Raw genomic sequence first — 13138 nt, 5'->3', positions numbered from 1 at the left:
AAACGGAACATGTCAAGCGCAATCATCACTTTTAATCGTCCTCACAGATCTCTCTGAGATCATGGAACATGAACAAATATAAAAAAGCAGGTGGGTCAAAATTCCAAAAACCGATCATCTGAGTTCAGCAGACAGATAAAAACATGAAAGAAAATCGACACGCGGGGGAAAATTGCATGGTGTTGAGAACAATCCAAGGCACGGAATTATTAGAAATAGCACTTTTTACTATCTAAATATTTAATATAAAACCTACCAAAAATGATAAATAAATAATAAAAAGAAAGAGGGCTATCATAACTATTAGCACAAATCAACATGCAGCGTATGGTAGGGCATCTCGGAAAATAAAAGAATTGCAAATATCAATATTAGCTAACAGCTAACAAATATAGATAAAATGCTTCAAGACTTAAAGTGTGAACATAAAAAGGAAAGACAAATAAAACAGTAGGAAGACTGACGTAGCCGAATGCCTATGTTAAATAAATTTAACTAAAAGGAAGAAACTGGGACTCTCTAGACAATCCCACCCACCCAAAGAGTTCCTTTTGGCAGGAGCAGAGGACACCAGCCAAATCATAGAAAGCAAATGCCCCAATTTATCTCGGAGGTGGAGGCACATTAGATTTTGCAAATCCCAACCATGTCACAATGCCAACGGCAAGGATTATCCATCCAAAAATGTCATATTTGAGTTGGCTGCCTTTGCTCTTCTTTGTGCTCTGCTGCTGCTGCTGCTGCAGAAAATGTAGCATACAATCATTAAATAAGTCGCATGCTACCAAGAATAAGGTGGTCCAAAAACTGCTACCATTAAACTAGCAATAAACTAAGAAACAACTGAATCAACATGAGCAAAGGTAATAAAAATTCACAATGCAATTTGCTTCAGTTGTCTACACTTTACAAGTCCTCCTTTTGGCCCCAAGAAAGGAGGGGATGAAGGTGATAATAAGACAATATTAGCTATCAGAAGTAATCTTTTCAAAAACAGAACACCAAACGCTTCATTTCAAGAATTCATTTTGCATTTTGGTATACTATCAAATCTTCCGTCAGTATGGATTCACAAATATCACCACATATAACTCAAACTTAAAGTCAAACAATGAAGGTGGAGCAGCCTTTCTGAGTTAGCAATGAGGGTGGTGATTGGGACCAGGTAAAAGGGGGTTGAATAGTGGCAAGCCTGGAGGATGGGCAGGTGGCAGACATTAGTGTAATGCCTGGACAATGAGGTCTTTTGGCAAAGGGCTTATCTGTGCAAACATAGGTGAGGCAGGCGTGTCTGGCAGCAAATTTAGGTTTAGCACTAGCATGTGGAAGGGACGAAAAGCAAAAATGAGGGAGGAGTAACTGTTCATCAGCTTTACCCTAGCTTAAACCTTAATTGAGAAAGGAAAGGAGATCCTTGGACTCTTTTTAAACTTGGGAAGTGTTCATTAGTAATCAAGTATTCTCAATCTTTGTTATATTACCTAAAAACAAAAGGAAAGCTTAGCCTAAACTGACCATAAAATCCCCCGTGATTCCACAAAATCAAATGCAGCCTCAAAGATAATCGCAGATGGTCAAAGAAGCATATTTCTGCATTCAAACATCCAAAGATAGATGCTTTACCTTTGTAGTAGAAGATGGCGGCGGGCCTGGAGCCATACCCTGCTGACCTAGACCATGCTTGTGGATCTCCACATGTAATTTAGGAGCCTTAAGAAAAACAAATACATAAGTCGACATAATATGCTTATATCCGAGGAAGCCAAGATATGTATTGTTATAACCACAGTTGGAGCCCAAAATTTTGTTCTTACTCATGCTCAGACAATGTGTAGAAAGGGTATATTACAAATCATATAATGACAACAAACAAGCAATGCCAAATAGTCACGACCTCAACAAGTCACAAAATTATACTTGGAAACAAATGAGAGAGAAAGCTATTCATTTGTAATCCATCCACACAAGATGCTGATGAGTACAAGACTATGATGAAGAGAAACAACAGTAAATGTACCTTTGCAGCCACTTCTAAAGATTTCTTATAAAGTTCGTTTTGTGGTTCCTGCACCGAACAATTGGGAGTAATTCAGCAAAGAAATTTGAAAGTATAAGCAAACAGTCCTTAACTAAATGTACCAGTTCATATGCTTGCTCAAAGTACTGTGTTGCTTTATGGAAGTCACCCCTAGCCTCATCAAGATCGGGTATCAGAAAAGCATTAGATGTATATGCATTTCCGAGGCACCAGAGCGCATCATGCTTTCTAGGGTTAACAACCAGTGCCTCCTCTAGCCTGTCTATAGCATCTACAAGAAATTCAAGTAGCTCAAGCTTTGAAATGAAGAGCTAGTTTCCAGCCTCTCTATTACCCTAAAAACAAGCCAAAAATGCACATCCATGCGATATAACATTCAACACAAAATATATGTAGAACATTATATCACTATTCTATCATATATATTGCTAGATGATTGACTAGATTATTTCCAAAGAATGAGCGCCTCATATTTCTAATCGTGTTTAACTAATACAAAATAATTTCAACAGACTTGTGATGAATTTAATATAACATGGACAAACACAGTAAAATAGAAGGTAACAGAGTAGCTGCATCACTATTCCAAACTCAAACTCCAGATTCTCGACTCCGTAACGTACATTCCTTTCAATTAGTTTCATAAACAAAAACAGTTGTACTGCAGTTCAGCTAAAAACTAACACAAGGCAAACCAAAAAAATTCAAAAACTAGTGTAGAAAGTAGAAGGTATTACAGAGTAGGAATTGAACCTTGAATCATCTTCTTCGACTCGTCACCGTTCTGAAACTGCGATAACTCGAGCAACACTCCTCCCCATCTAGTGAGATTCTGCAAAAACCAGTTAAACAATGATTAGTACTTAACAAAAGAAATAGCACAGAAAAACTAGACAAGGAGAGTGCTCCTAAAAGCGTATACGTACATCAGCATCCAGAGGGTCTTTATCATAGGTAGCTTCCGCTGTTCTGCGAGCGTGCTCGAAGAAAAGGAGGCGATCGAAATCGTTTGACATCTCCATGTTTCCGTCGACTGATAAATCTTTTCCTTCTTCTCGGGATTTTATTTCTCCAGAAGAAAAGAAGGGGTCTCTGCTTAGGGCTGTTGTGATTTTATAACGAATTTGGAGAGCCCCTTTGGGCTTTGAAACAGTGGACACACAGTTTTACTGATTGGCCATACTGTAAATAAACGTACGGCCTTTTCAATAGTCAAATGAATGTGGGCTGAGTTCTGTTTCAACTCCACCCAATCCTACTTAATATAAAAAGAAAAAATTATTTATTTATTTATTTTTAACAGATGGTGACTATATCAATTTCTTTCTTTTTGTACTGATAATACTCTTTAATATTTTTTTCCTGTTTAAAATGTAATTTATTTATTTATGTTTTTAATTTTTATTTACAATATATTTTAAAATATCAAAATTTATTTATTATATGCATGTAAAATGTATACCACAACTGTTTGTAGTAAATTATTGGTACGCTGTTTGTGTCATGTCATATGTTATATATTAAATGGGAAAAACAAGAATTAACAGCAGAAAGGCGATGCTTCAGAAAAGATGATGGCCAAATATTTGGAATAAACAATTTGGGAGAATAGAATTTGAAATATTCTGTTGCCACCAAATAAGCAACAAAGAATGACGGAGAACTACTTAGATACGCACACTACATAAATTACAAATTAGATTCAATTTAAACTGTATTATCTGTACTGTACTAACAAATTAACAATAATTACTTTTTATTCCAAAAACCACAGTTTGTAATATTATTGTTTTTACTATGTCGATAATACTCTTAAATTAATTGTTATTTTTTTGATAAATGTGATATATTTATTTATATATTTATAGTATACATTCAATTTTATAATATAAAAAATATTTATTATATGCATATAACAGTAACATAATACGGTTAGTATATATATAATTTAAATTCCAACGGATCATAGCATTTCAATAATTTGAAATTAGAGTAGCAGGGGTTTCCTGTTGAATGAATTGAGACTATTTTCAGAGCCAAGGCTATCTACAGTTTCTTTGTCTGGTTGTCTTCCACCTAAACTCATTCATTTCGAAATGCTGATCGGACGGCTTCCGAACAATTAATAATTTATTTTTATTAATAGCTCCTTGACTCCTTTTTTACATCCTCAAATACTTGTGCACTCGCAGCCACTTCGCGTGTTCGGCGCAAACGCTATCCTATAATGCACATCATTCTATACACAATCTGTACTATTTATTAATGTCAGCTTTGCTCGGAGGAATAACAATCACGGTGGGTTAAATTAATTATTGATGTTGCTTAAAATGTGCTACGCAAGCAAAAATTAGTGTATGATCAAAATTTCTCTCTATCTTTATTCTTTTTGTTTTCTGCTTTTTTATTTGTGTTATGTCATTTATTATGACTTTTATAGATTATATGTTGATTTGAGTAGCTCGTATGAAAATCTTTAGAAGATATCTTCTTTTTTATTACACCTGTCATCTGTTCTCACTTGCCTGTTGAGATCATCACCTTGATTAAAAGTTCCTCTTCGTACACTGCTAAGGGGTTTAATTTTCGTATCTTTGTTTTTCGTATGTTTCCATCACTCTATACGTTCTGTATTTCTTGTAAGCTTTTATTTCTTGTAGGTTTCTTTCCTCTACGGCGGTTCTTTTTACCTCATATATTCCTTCTCTTCGTAGGACTCCCCAACTCGTAGGTTTTTGTACCTCGTGGATTTCAGATCCTCAAACTGTTGCTCCTCATAGACTTTTATTCTTCACAGGTTCTCTTTACTTAATAAGTTTACGCTCCTCGCAAACTTTCTTATCTTACAGGCTTCCGCTCCTCAGTAGGTTTTTCACCTTGTAAACTCCTGCTCCTCCTAAGTTTCTGTTCCTTGCAGGTTCTTATTACCTACTACACTTTTGGTTTCTTTATAAAAATAATGTTGTTTATCATAACAATGATAGGTAGAGAGTGTTTGCAAAAACTTCTACTTTTAGAAAAGTGACTTTTAATAGAAAAAGTTGAAAATTGTAGCAGAATTAAAAGTGAGTAGATTTGTTAAAAAGGTGAAAAATTAGATAAAACTAAATTGGATAGTGTTTGGAAAAAAAATAAACTTAATTGATTAAAAATCATTTGTCCCTATGTGTTAAAAAAATATTATTTTTTACTTATTATTTCACTTATTTGTCAATAATAATTATTTTTCACAAAAAATAATAAATTCTATTTCGACTAGTATATTTCATATTTATTTTTTAAAAAAATTACAAAAAATATGTTTAATCAAATAATAATATGTGAACGGAGTAATATAATTAAATGAGATAGTAAATAAAATATAAAATTTTAAAATATTAAACATGTAAAAGTGTAAATTTGATTATTGTTAAATTATTCAAAATGTGTGAAAACTCCAATATCAACTTTTAAATATATAAATATAAAAATAATAATAAGGATAAGATAGTCAAAATAAAATTAAAATTATTTAAAAAAAACTTAAAGCAGCGAGAAGTATTTTATAAGAGTAAAAAATTAAAAAAATATTTTTCTAAACTGCTCGCAAAGACTCCTATAAAAATATGTTTTTTGAGGCAATTTATTTTTTCATAAGTTTGAAGCTTGAAGTTTATTACAAGAAGCAGGAGAGTGGGAAGCGCGTGTGAGCTCCAAGTTATAGGTAGCTCACGAAACTTTGTCGCTTTCCCCAAAATATTTCGAAAACTCAGTGCCAATTGTGAAAATAAAGCAACAGGTCAAGGGCAATTCCGCTGAATTTGTTAGCTATAAAAAGCGGAACGTCTACTCTGTTCCTCCTCTGTCGCATCTTCCGGTAATTCATACCCGAGGGGATAAAGGTGTGTACTTTCTCTCTCTAGCTTTAGCTTTGAGCTTTGGATCCCTAAATCTAGGGCTTGTGTTTAACAGTTTAACGCTTGATTTTTGCTGATCTGTTGAATTTAATCCATTAATTTTATCCAGTCAAATTAAGTTAAAGGTCCCTGAATATTATTTTATTTATTGAAAACTCTTTTTATGCATAACTTGTGGGTAAAAATGCTGAATCTCTTGCATTTTTGCTCATGCATTTTGCTGTTTGTGACACAATCGGGTATTCTTTACATCAGCATTGCATGGATTTGGATGTACTTCTGTTTAAGTGGAGCTTATTTAGCTTCAATGTTGGTCAACTCTGAAGAAGCTACTTTCAGAGTCTGGAAATTTCAAATAAAATTTGAAAACTTCTTAGGCGATACTTGATCTTAAGTTCTGTTTTCTGTTTTCATTTTTTCCCGTTCTTTCTTTTTCCTTTTTTTTTTTCCATATATGTATATCATTACCGCCCTGGGATTGACATTTAAGGAAAGATAACGTTTTAAAGTGAATACTTTGATGTGTGATGTTTTTATGAAGTTATAAGACATGATGAGGGTTGTTCAAGCTTATCCTATGGGTTTGTGTTATTCTATAGAAAATGTGACATATTAATGCGTAGTTATTTGGCTTCCTTATACTATAATCGAAGTGGTAAAACTTATCCGGTTTCAGGATTCTCCTTTCGAGTTTATTGAGGTCAAACAAGTTGACACATGTAATTTACTATTATATTTACTGAATCCTCATATTTGAATTTCAGATCAAGCCTGGAGTATCCTATACCTAGGATTTGATTACTAGTCATACTTTTTGTAAATGGAAAGTAACTTTGCACTTGGAATTTTGAGTGGTGAAACTATGAACACCTACTTCAGGAATCTCACTCCCTTCCGGAATTGTATTTTCTAGTTGATATTGTGGGTTGGCTAACAGTTTAAACATTGCTGTTTCATCGTCAAATTTGCCAGATTGGATTATTCTGTGGAAACTTCTTTCCCCGTTGAGCAGCAACTCAACCAATAAATTATTGTTTCTTGTATTTTACTAATTGTTTACTATATTTCTATTGTGCATTTATGTAATGCATAATTTAGGAAATATATATATATTGATTGACAGAGTTTTTCCTTTTCTCAGATATCTGAGAAATTTCTATATCTATTCATTCTAAATTTTCCAGCATGGAGAGTATTCACAGCTTTTGGCAGTTGGGTGACGAGCTCCGAGGACAGTCGAAAGTGTCAGAGGATCACAAGTGGTTGGTGGCGGCTTCAAAATTGGCTGAGCAGACAAGGTTAAAGCCGGAGCGAAGAATCAACTTAGATCTCTCGAAGGGTTCTGCGGAAATGAGGCCCAGGGATAATTTTGCATTTCAGGAGGACAACAAGTTTGAAAGTTTTAACTTCAACATGTTAAATTTGGAGGCAAAGTTGAATGAGAATGTAACCAAAAGTTCATTGAGGACTGGTATTTACAATATGAATGCTGTTTATCAGAATCCCAATGTCAGCTCTCTGGCAAATATTTCTGGAAGCAAATATAACAATATCAACCACATCAAGGAGCCTAATAACAGCAACGGCAACACCACTAGCAACAAGGAGGACAGTGTAAATTCAAACAATGCAGTTGACAAAAGGTTCAAGACCTTACCTGCCGCAGAGACGCTGCCAAGAAATGAGGTTCTTGGTGGATATATCTTTGTCTGCAACAATGACACAATGCAGGAGGATTTGAAGAGACAACTATTTGGTAGTTATATAATTTTCTCCCTTGCATCTAATTCCAAGTTTTATAATAGCTTTTGTCCCATGATTTTCACCCATTGGTGCCTTTCACACGCAACTACTGTTATTTGCTTCCTTATGTCAGGCAAAGTTGATTGTTCTTCGTTTGTGTTGATTTGGATTGCATAATATATGTAATCTTTAACCTGTTGTCACCGTTGGGCATTCTTTTGTAGGTTTGCCCCCAAGATATAGAGATTCTGTAAGGGCAATAACGCCTGGTTTACCTCTGTTCCTCTACAATTACACTACTCACCAATTGCATGGTATCTTTGAGGTATGCGTCAATTTTCTGCAATTTTTTTTTTTGAATTACATGGGGGGGGATCTGAGTTAACATGGCTGGTTTTGCAAAGTCTTAAGTTATTTTGCGCTCTCACTTTGTTTTGCAAAGGCAACAACTTTTGGTGGTTCCAACATTGATCCTACTGCTTGGGAAGACAAGAAGTGCAAAGGAGAATCAAGGTTCCCTGCTCAGGTACAAATACATTATGTGAACTACAAGTATAAGTTTTGCATGCAATTGTATTATATTCTCTAACCTTGATTCTTGACTTGGTAACTGTTATTTTCAACTAGGTGAGAATTCGTGTCAGGAAACTCTGCAAGCCTCTGGAGGAAGATGCTTTTAGGCCAGTCTTGCATCATTATGATGGTCCCAAGTTTCGCCTTGAGCTCTCTGTACCTGAGGTTAGCTTTAATCTTTACACTCGTAGCATTGTTCTTCTGAGGTCGATACATGAGGACTCATTTAGCCTTAGGGTACATTTGGATTGATGTATTTGACTCTTGTGGGTTTACAATCCATAGTTGATATCCATCTAATTTATTTGTATCATAAAATAAATAAGTGGATTTAAACCCTTCATTTAACCCATTAAATTTTAAGCCTATTTATGATGAATTTGAAATCGACCTAAATAACCTAGTCATATTAGATCTCTTTGAGATGCTATAGAATCGTTGGCCAAATGAATTTGAAATCCTTGCACAAATTCCTTGTAATTCAAAATAAGAGATTTCAAATATGTTGATTTGAAATAAAAGGAATTCAAAATCGATTTATTTCAAATCCTTAGTCAAATCCAAATCCATTATTCCTAACACAACCTTATACTATTTTGGATGTTGCAGACGTTGGACTTGCTAGATCTCTGCGAACAAGCTGGTGTCTAGAATGCTGTTGCCGACAATTAATCCAAGCCCAGCATAAACAAATTTAGTAATGTATGTCTATGCTGTAGTTTTGTGGAGCATCCAAGTGCTTTTCACAGATTTTCCATGGAGCGCAAGCTTGGGAGGTAAAATCTTGTTGTGCGACTTTTAGAGGCTAGGATTGGCTTGTCTGTAGCCAAATAAATGTAATGGTGCTTTGTGAAGATTTAAGTAGCTTCACTATATTTACCCTTGTAATCTTTATACAGACGACCTCGTGTATGAAAATGGAAGCTGGGTAACAGCCTGGAAGCCTTGTAATATGACTAGATTGTGTTTGTGTTGTGCCGAAGGTGTTGCAATACTGCATACCCTTAAAACGCTATTTGCATAATTATGAGTAACAAAGGAACGTATTTCGGTGTCTTCTACAGACCTTGAAATGCCATACGTCTTGAAGCTCAAGAGATGGGAGGACTCTCCCCAACTTTCTTCTTTCTGTTTGGCATTTGAAGACTGAATTTTTTGACTCATTATCCTCCAAATTAAGTGAGTCCATTCTTGAATTTTTAATTTGATTAAAGATGATGTCCACAATTTTTATTATAAAAAACTTATTATTTCTGTCAAGTGTTAACTCTCTCTATTCAAACTAAACAAAATATCTAAACTTTCTTCATGTGCGCTAATTGACAGGCCAGGATCAGATCCTACAAAACCACATTAATTCTTTAATTTTATTTTCCGCAATAAAATATAAGTTGTTTTTCTTGTAATAATATTATAAATATTCCCAGTCCCAGATATTCAGTGGTTATTGAGTTAAAAAGTCAACCGAAAATGAAATGGCGGCAAATAGTTACCAGGACTACTGGCTGTGGACAGAAATATACTGTTGAATCAAACAAACAAAACTGCTCTGTCGTGTATGCATATTTTACCAAATGGAACGACTGGAGCAGACTTCTCATTTCATACGCTGACGTACGCCTCCACAGCTCTCTCTCCACTTCCAATTCCAATGGCTGCGATTCCTCTCCCCTCCCTTAATTGCTCGGAGAAACTATCCCCGATTAGCTTCTACTTCAGTACCACAAATAAGCCGCTAATCAGCTTTCCTGGTGGATTTAAGCTTAAGCCTCTGAAGAGCAAACCGAGGAGTAAAGCTTTTGTTTGTCGAGCTGCTTCATCCGTTGCTATTCGCGATCTTGATGCAGATGACTTCAGGCATCCCCTCGATAGACAAGTACTTTCTCTGTTGCACTTTCGAATAACAATAATTTTTAGTTATTTTCAGCACTTTGAGATGTGTAAATACATATCCTTTGGTATTCTGTTTTTATGTGATTCAGAATACGTTGATTCTGAGGGCGATTCCAGGGCTAAACGAAATTGGAAAAGCTTTATTAGGTAATACGATTGAGCAATTCTTGGTTTAAAAGTAATAGCTAGTTTAAGTTTTAACTTATTGGGGATTTACTTGGAAATATGAGCGAGAACTAAGCTGCTTTGTCGCTTTTGACCGATAATTTCATTTCTGATAATTCTTTTGAACCGCCTCTTGAAATTACTCGAATGGGTTGCCAACTAACTCACTTGATCGAATGGAAATGGTGCGCCTGAGTAAAAATTTGAAGCCCTAATTGGTGCATTTGTGTTAGTTAATCAATATGTGGTTGCAGGAACTGTTACAGAACAAGTCATGCTTCTGGAGAATATAGGGACATCTGTTCTTGTTTCTGAAAATCAGGTTTAGTGCAATGACAATTCTAATTAACTGGTTTCTAATTTTGTGTGTTTATGTTATTCTTGTTACATTGAATTAAAAATGCATTAGAAAGGATGACTCTTCAATCCCAAATGCAGGGTATTCACTTTTACACGATGAAGGATTTTTTGGATAGCCATTGTTTGTTTTTATTACTGAATATGTGATAACTTATGATAACCATTTAGAATCTAAATTGTTTTGGATGATTTCCTATATAATTTTCATCCTTTAACTTTGTCAGAGTTTGAAATACTGGAAAATATTTATATTAACACATGGATTTTGTCATCTTATAACCAGGCTAATTGGGGTCACTTCAATGCTAACTTCAGGCGAGGTTTAGTTTTATATTCATTTACTCATGTAACTAGGTTTGGCCTTTTTTTGTAGCTCCCTGAACTTCATGAGTTGCTGGTGGAGGCAGCCAGAATACTGAACATTGAAGCACCTGACTTGTATTTGCGCCAAAGTCCTGTGCCCAATGCATACACTCTGGCTATCAGTGGGAAAAAACCATTTGTTGTTGTTCATACAAGCTTAGTCGAGCTTTTGTCGAGAAAGGAGTTGCAGGTATTTTATATTCTTTAGCATAGACACTTGTTATTTTTCATTTTATGTATAACAGTTGCAACTAATCGTACTTTTGCCAATGCTTGAACTGTAGTTTCAAGTCACATGTTGGAGCGTCCGAGTGTTATTGTATTCTGTTCATGTTCTTTTGCTGTTTCACATACAGGCTGTTTTGGCTCACGAGCTGGGTCATCTGAAGTGTGACCATGGTGTATGGCTCACATTTGCTAATATTCTTACTCTTGGAGCGTATTCTTTACCCGGTAAGATCTTGCCTTATGTTTCAGTCAGATTTAGAAGATCTTGCCTTATGTTTCAGTCAGATTTAGAAGATCTTGCCTTATGTTTCAGTCAGATTTAGAACTTCTTGTTGAAGTTTGGTTAAGTCATTGAGTGTATTCAGTTATCAGCTGGATAATGTCATTCTGTGGTGCAAGCTATGTGCAGCATGGAACCTCAAATGTTGCATTAGAAGAAAATCTTTGCTTCTTGATTTTGGGAAGCCAAACTGCTTATTAGTGTTTAGGTTATTACTCTTAGTAATGCACTCTGTCTCACAAGCTCCTTGCTCATAGGCCTCGGCAGTTTGATTGCTCAGAGATTAGAAGAACAGCTCTTCCGCTGGCTCCGAGCAGCAGAGCTTACTTGTGATCGGGCAGCACTTCTTGTTGCTCGAGATCCAAAGGTAGATATTTTTAAGGTTAATCCTGTGTGATTAACTATAATTATTTTTAATTAACCTTCCCTCTGTGCCCCCACAAGAGGTGGTCATCTCTGTCCTGATGAAGTTAGCCGGTGGCTGTCCCTCTATGGCGGATAAATTAAATGTGGATGCCTTTCTGGAGCAAGCTCGCTCTTATGAGAAGGCTTCTTCTAGCCCAGTTGGGTGGTATATAAGGTTAGCAAAGTAATCATGCTATGAAAGTTGGACGTTAATTTATGCTAGATGGTTTACCTGTTAATTGCTGTTCAGGAATGCTCAAACAAGTCAACTTTCACATCCTCTTCCGGTTTTGCGTGCACGTGAGATTGATGAATGGTCCAGGAGCAAAGAGTATCAATCTCTTCTAAAACGTGTGGAGTGGGTCAATTCAGTGCAAAACGTTTAGCATTGTATATGGCTTGGAATTTATTAACAATACTCGAGTCTTTTGTACAGGTATAAATGAAGTTTCCAAACCGTCTTTGCTGCTTACATTTGAATTCTGCTTGCAAAAACCCCTTTATATTTTCCTTGCAATGAATTTTTTATGTCCAGATAGTAAATACTTTGATTTATGACAAATGAGTTGATAATTATTCCTTTCTGTGCCTGTGCAGATACTTCAAGGAAGACACTTAAAATGGGGATATGTTGAATATGGTTGTTGCGTAATATGTATTATATTTTATTGGAATTTCACAGTGGGATTACTCCATTACTAAAGGTGCGAGATTGCCCCTTTAGGTTGGGTGGACGTGAGTCGAGGGACGAAACATTACTTCTACAATAGATCTACATACCTTCTCGAGTGGTATTGATCAGTGATTAAGCAGCGAAATGATCTGCTTTTGTATATGATATTACGTAATTTTCAGAAACTTTGAGATGATTGAAAATGATAATAAACTTCTGGGAAGCAAGTCATTTGTTTCCCTACTGCGAAAGAAATATCAGCAACCATCCAATCTGCACTATGTTTTGGCATAATCGCAAATCTCACTTGTTTAATCTTTTGAAGATGATGAATGATTGTGCTAGCCCACTTGTTTGTAGAAGGCCTACAAGGAGCACAGCAATCAGGAAAGCACAATGCATATCCGGTTTGTACCAACTCGAAACACGTAAAACAACACCATCAATGAATGGACCATAGAACACGCCCTCTTCATTCTGTCTTGCGTATAGCTCTGAAAGCTTATCGGGGTTGGACCTGG

The 13138-nt window shown here is 35.5% G+C and overlaps 3 protein-coding genes across 7 annotated transcripts; 2 read left to right on the top strand and 1 right to left on the bottom strand.

Annotated features, from left to right (window-relative positions):
• On the bottom strand, positions 372 to 3154 carry LOC105177428 (mitochondrial import receptor subunit TOM20). Of its 2 annotated transcripts, none has more exons than XM_011100589.2 (6): positions 2965 to 3154; positions 2792 to 2870; positions 2140 to 2309; positions 2018 to 2065; positions 1624 to 1710; positions 372 to 737 (listed from the first exon to the last, which is right to left on the bottom strand). In XM_011100589.2, the coding sequence occupies exons 1-6, from the start codon at positions 3058 to 3060 to the stop codon at positions 603 to 605; spliced, it is 615 nt and encodes a 204-aa protein (XP_011098891.1). In that variant the 5' UTR covers positions 3061 to 3154; the 3' UTR covers positions 372 to 602. The 2 variants fall into 2 exon arrangements, with proteins under 2 accessions (XP_011098891.1, XP_011098890.1); XM_011100588.2 differs by having other exon boundaries at positions 372 to 740; positions 2965 to 3149.
• LOC105177427 (B2 protein) lies at positions 5763 to 9307 on the top strand. Of its 3 annotated transcripts, none has more exons than XM_011100586.2 (6): positions 5763 to 5919; positions 7119 to 7690; positions 7902 to 8002; positions 8120 to 8203; positions 8305 to 8415; positions 8860 to 9307. In XM_011100586.2, exons 2-6 carry the CDS (start codon positions 7120 to 7122, stop codon positions 8899 to 8901), a joined length of 909 nt encoding a protein of 302 aa, XP_011098888.1. In that variant the 5' UTR covers positions 5763 to 5919; position 7119; the 3' UTR covers positions 8902 to 9307. The 3 variants fall into 3 exon arrangements, with proteins under 3 accessions (XP_011098888.1, XP_020554881.1, XP_011098889.1); XM_020699222.1 differs by having other exon boundaries at positions 5767 to 5919; positions 7137 to 7690; XM_011100587.2 differs by having other exon boundaries at positions 5769 to 5919; positions 7076 to 7690.
• On the top strand, positions 9738 to 12909 carry LOC105177426 (protease HtpX homolog). Of its 2 annotated transcripts, XM_011100584.2 has the most exons (9): positions 9747 to 10126; positions 10233 to 10290; positions 10563 to 10630; positions 11042 to 11221; positions 11388 to 11484; positions 11797 to 11906; positions 11986 to 12119; positions 12195 to 12380; positions 12542 to 12909. In XM_011100584.2, exons 1-8 carry the CDS (start codon positions 9809 to 9811, stop codon positions 12328 to 12330), a joined length of 1101 nt encoding a protein of 366 aa, XP_011098886.1. In that variant the 5' UTR covers positions 9747 to 9808; the 3' UTR covers positions 12331 to 12380; positions 12542 to 12909. The 2 variants fall into 2 exon arrangements, with proteins under 2 accessions (XP_011098887.1, XP_011098886.1); XM_011100585.2 differs by lacking the exon at positions 12542 to 12909 and having other exon boundaries at positions 9738 to 10126; positions 11984 to 12119; positions 12195 to 12336.

This window comes from Sesamum indicum, linkage group LG15 (genome assembly GCF_000512975.1).
Source record: "Sesamum indicum cultivar Zhongzhi No. 13 linkage group LG15, S_indicum_v1.0, whole genome shotgun sequence".
Classification (NCBI taxonomy): Eukaryota; Viridiplantae; Streptophyta; class Magnoliopsida; order Lamiales; family Pedaliaceae; genus Sesamum; species Sesamum indicum.
The sequence above is the reverse complement of the archived record's forward strand: the minus strand, read 5'-3'. Positions and strand labels throughout refer to the sequence as shown.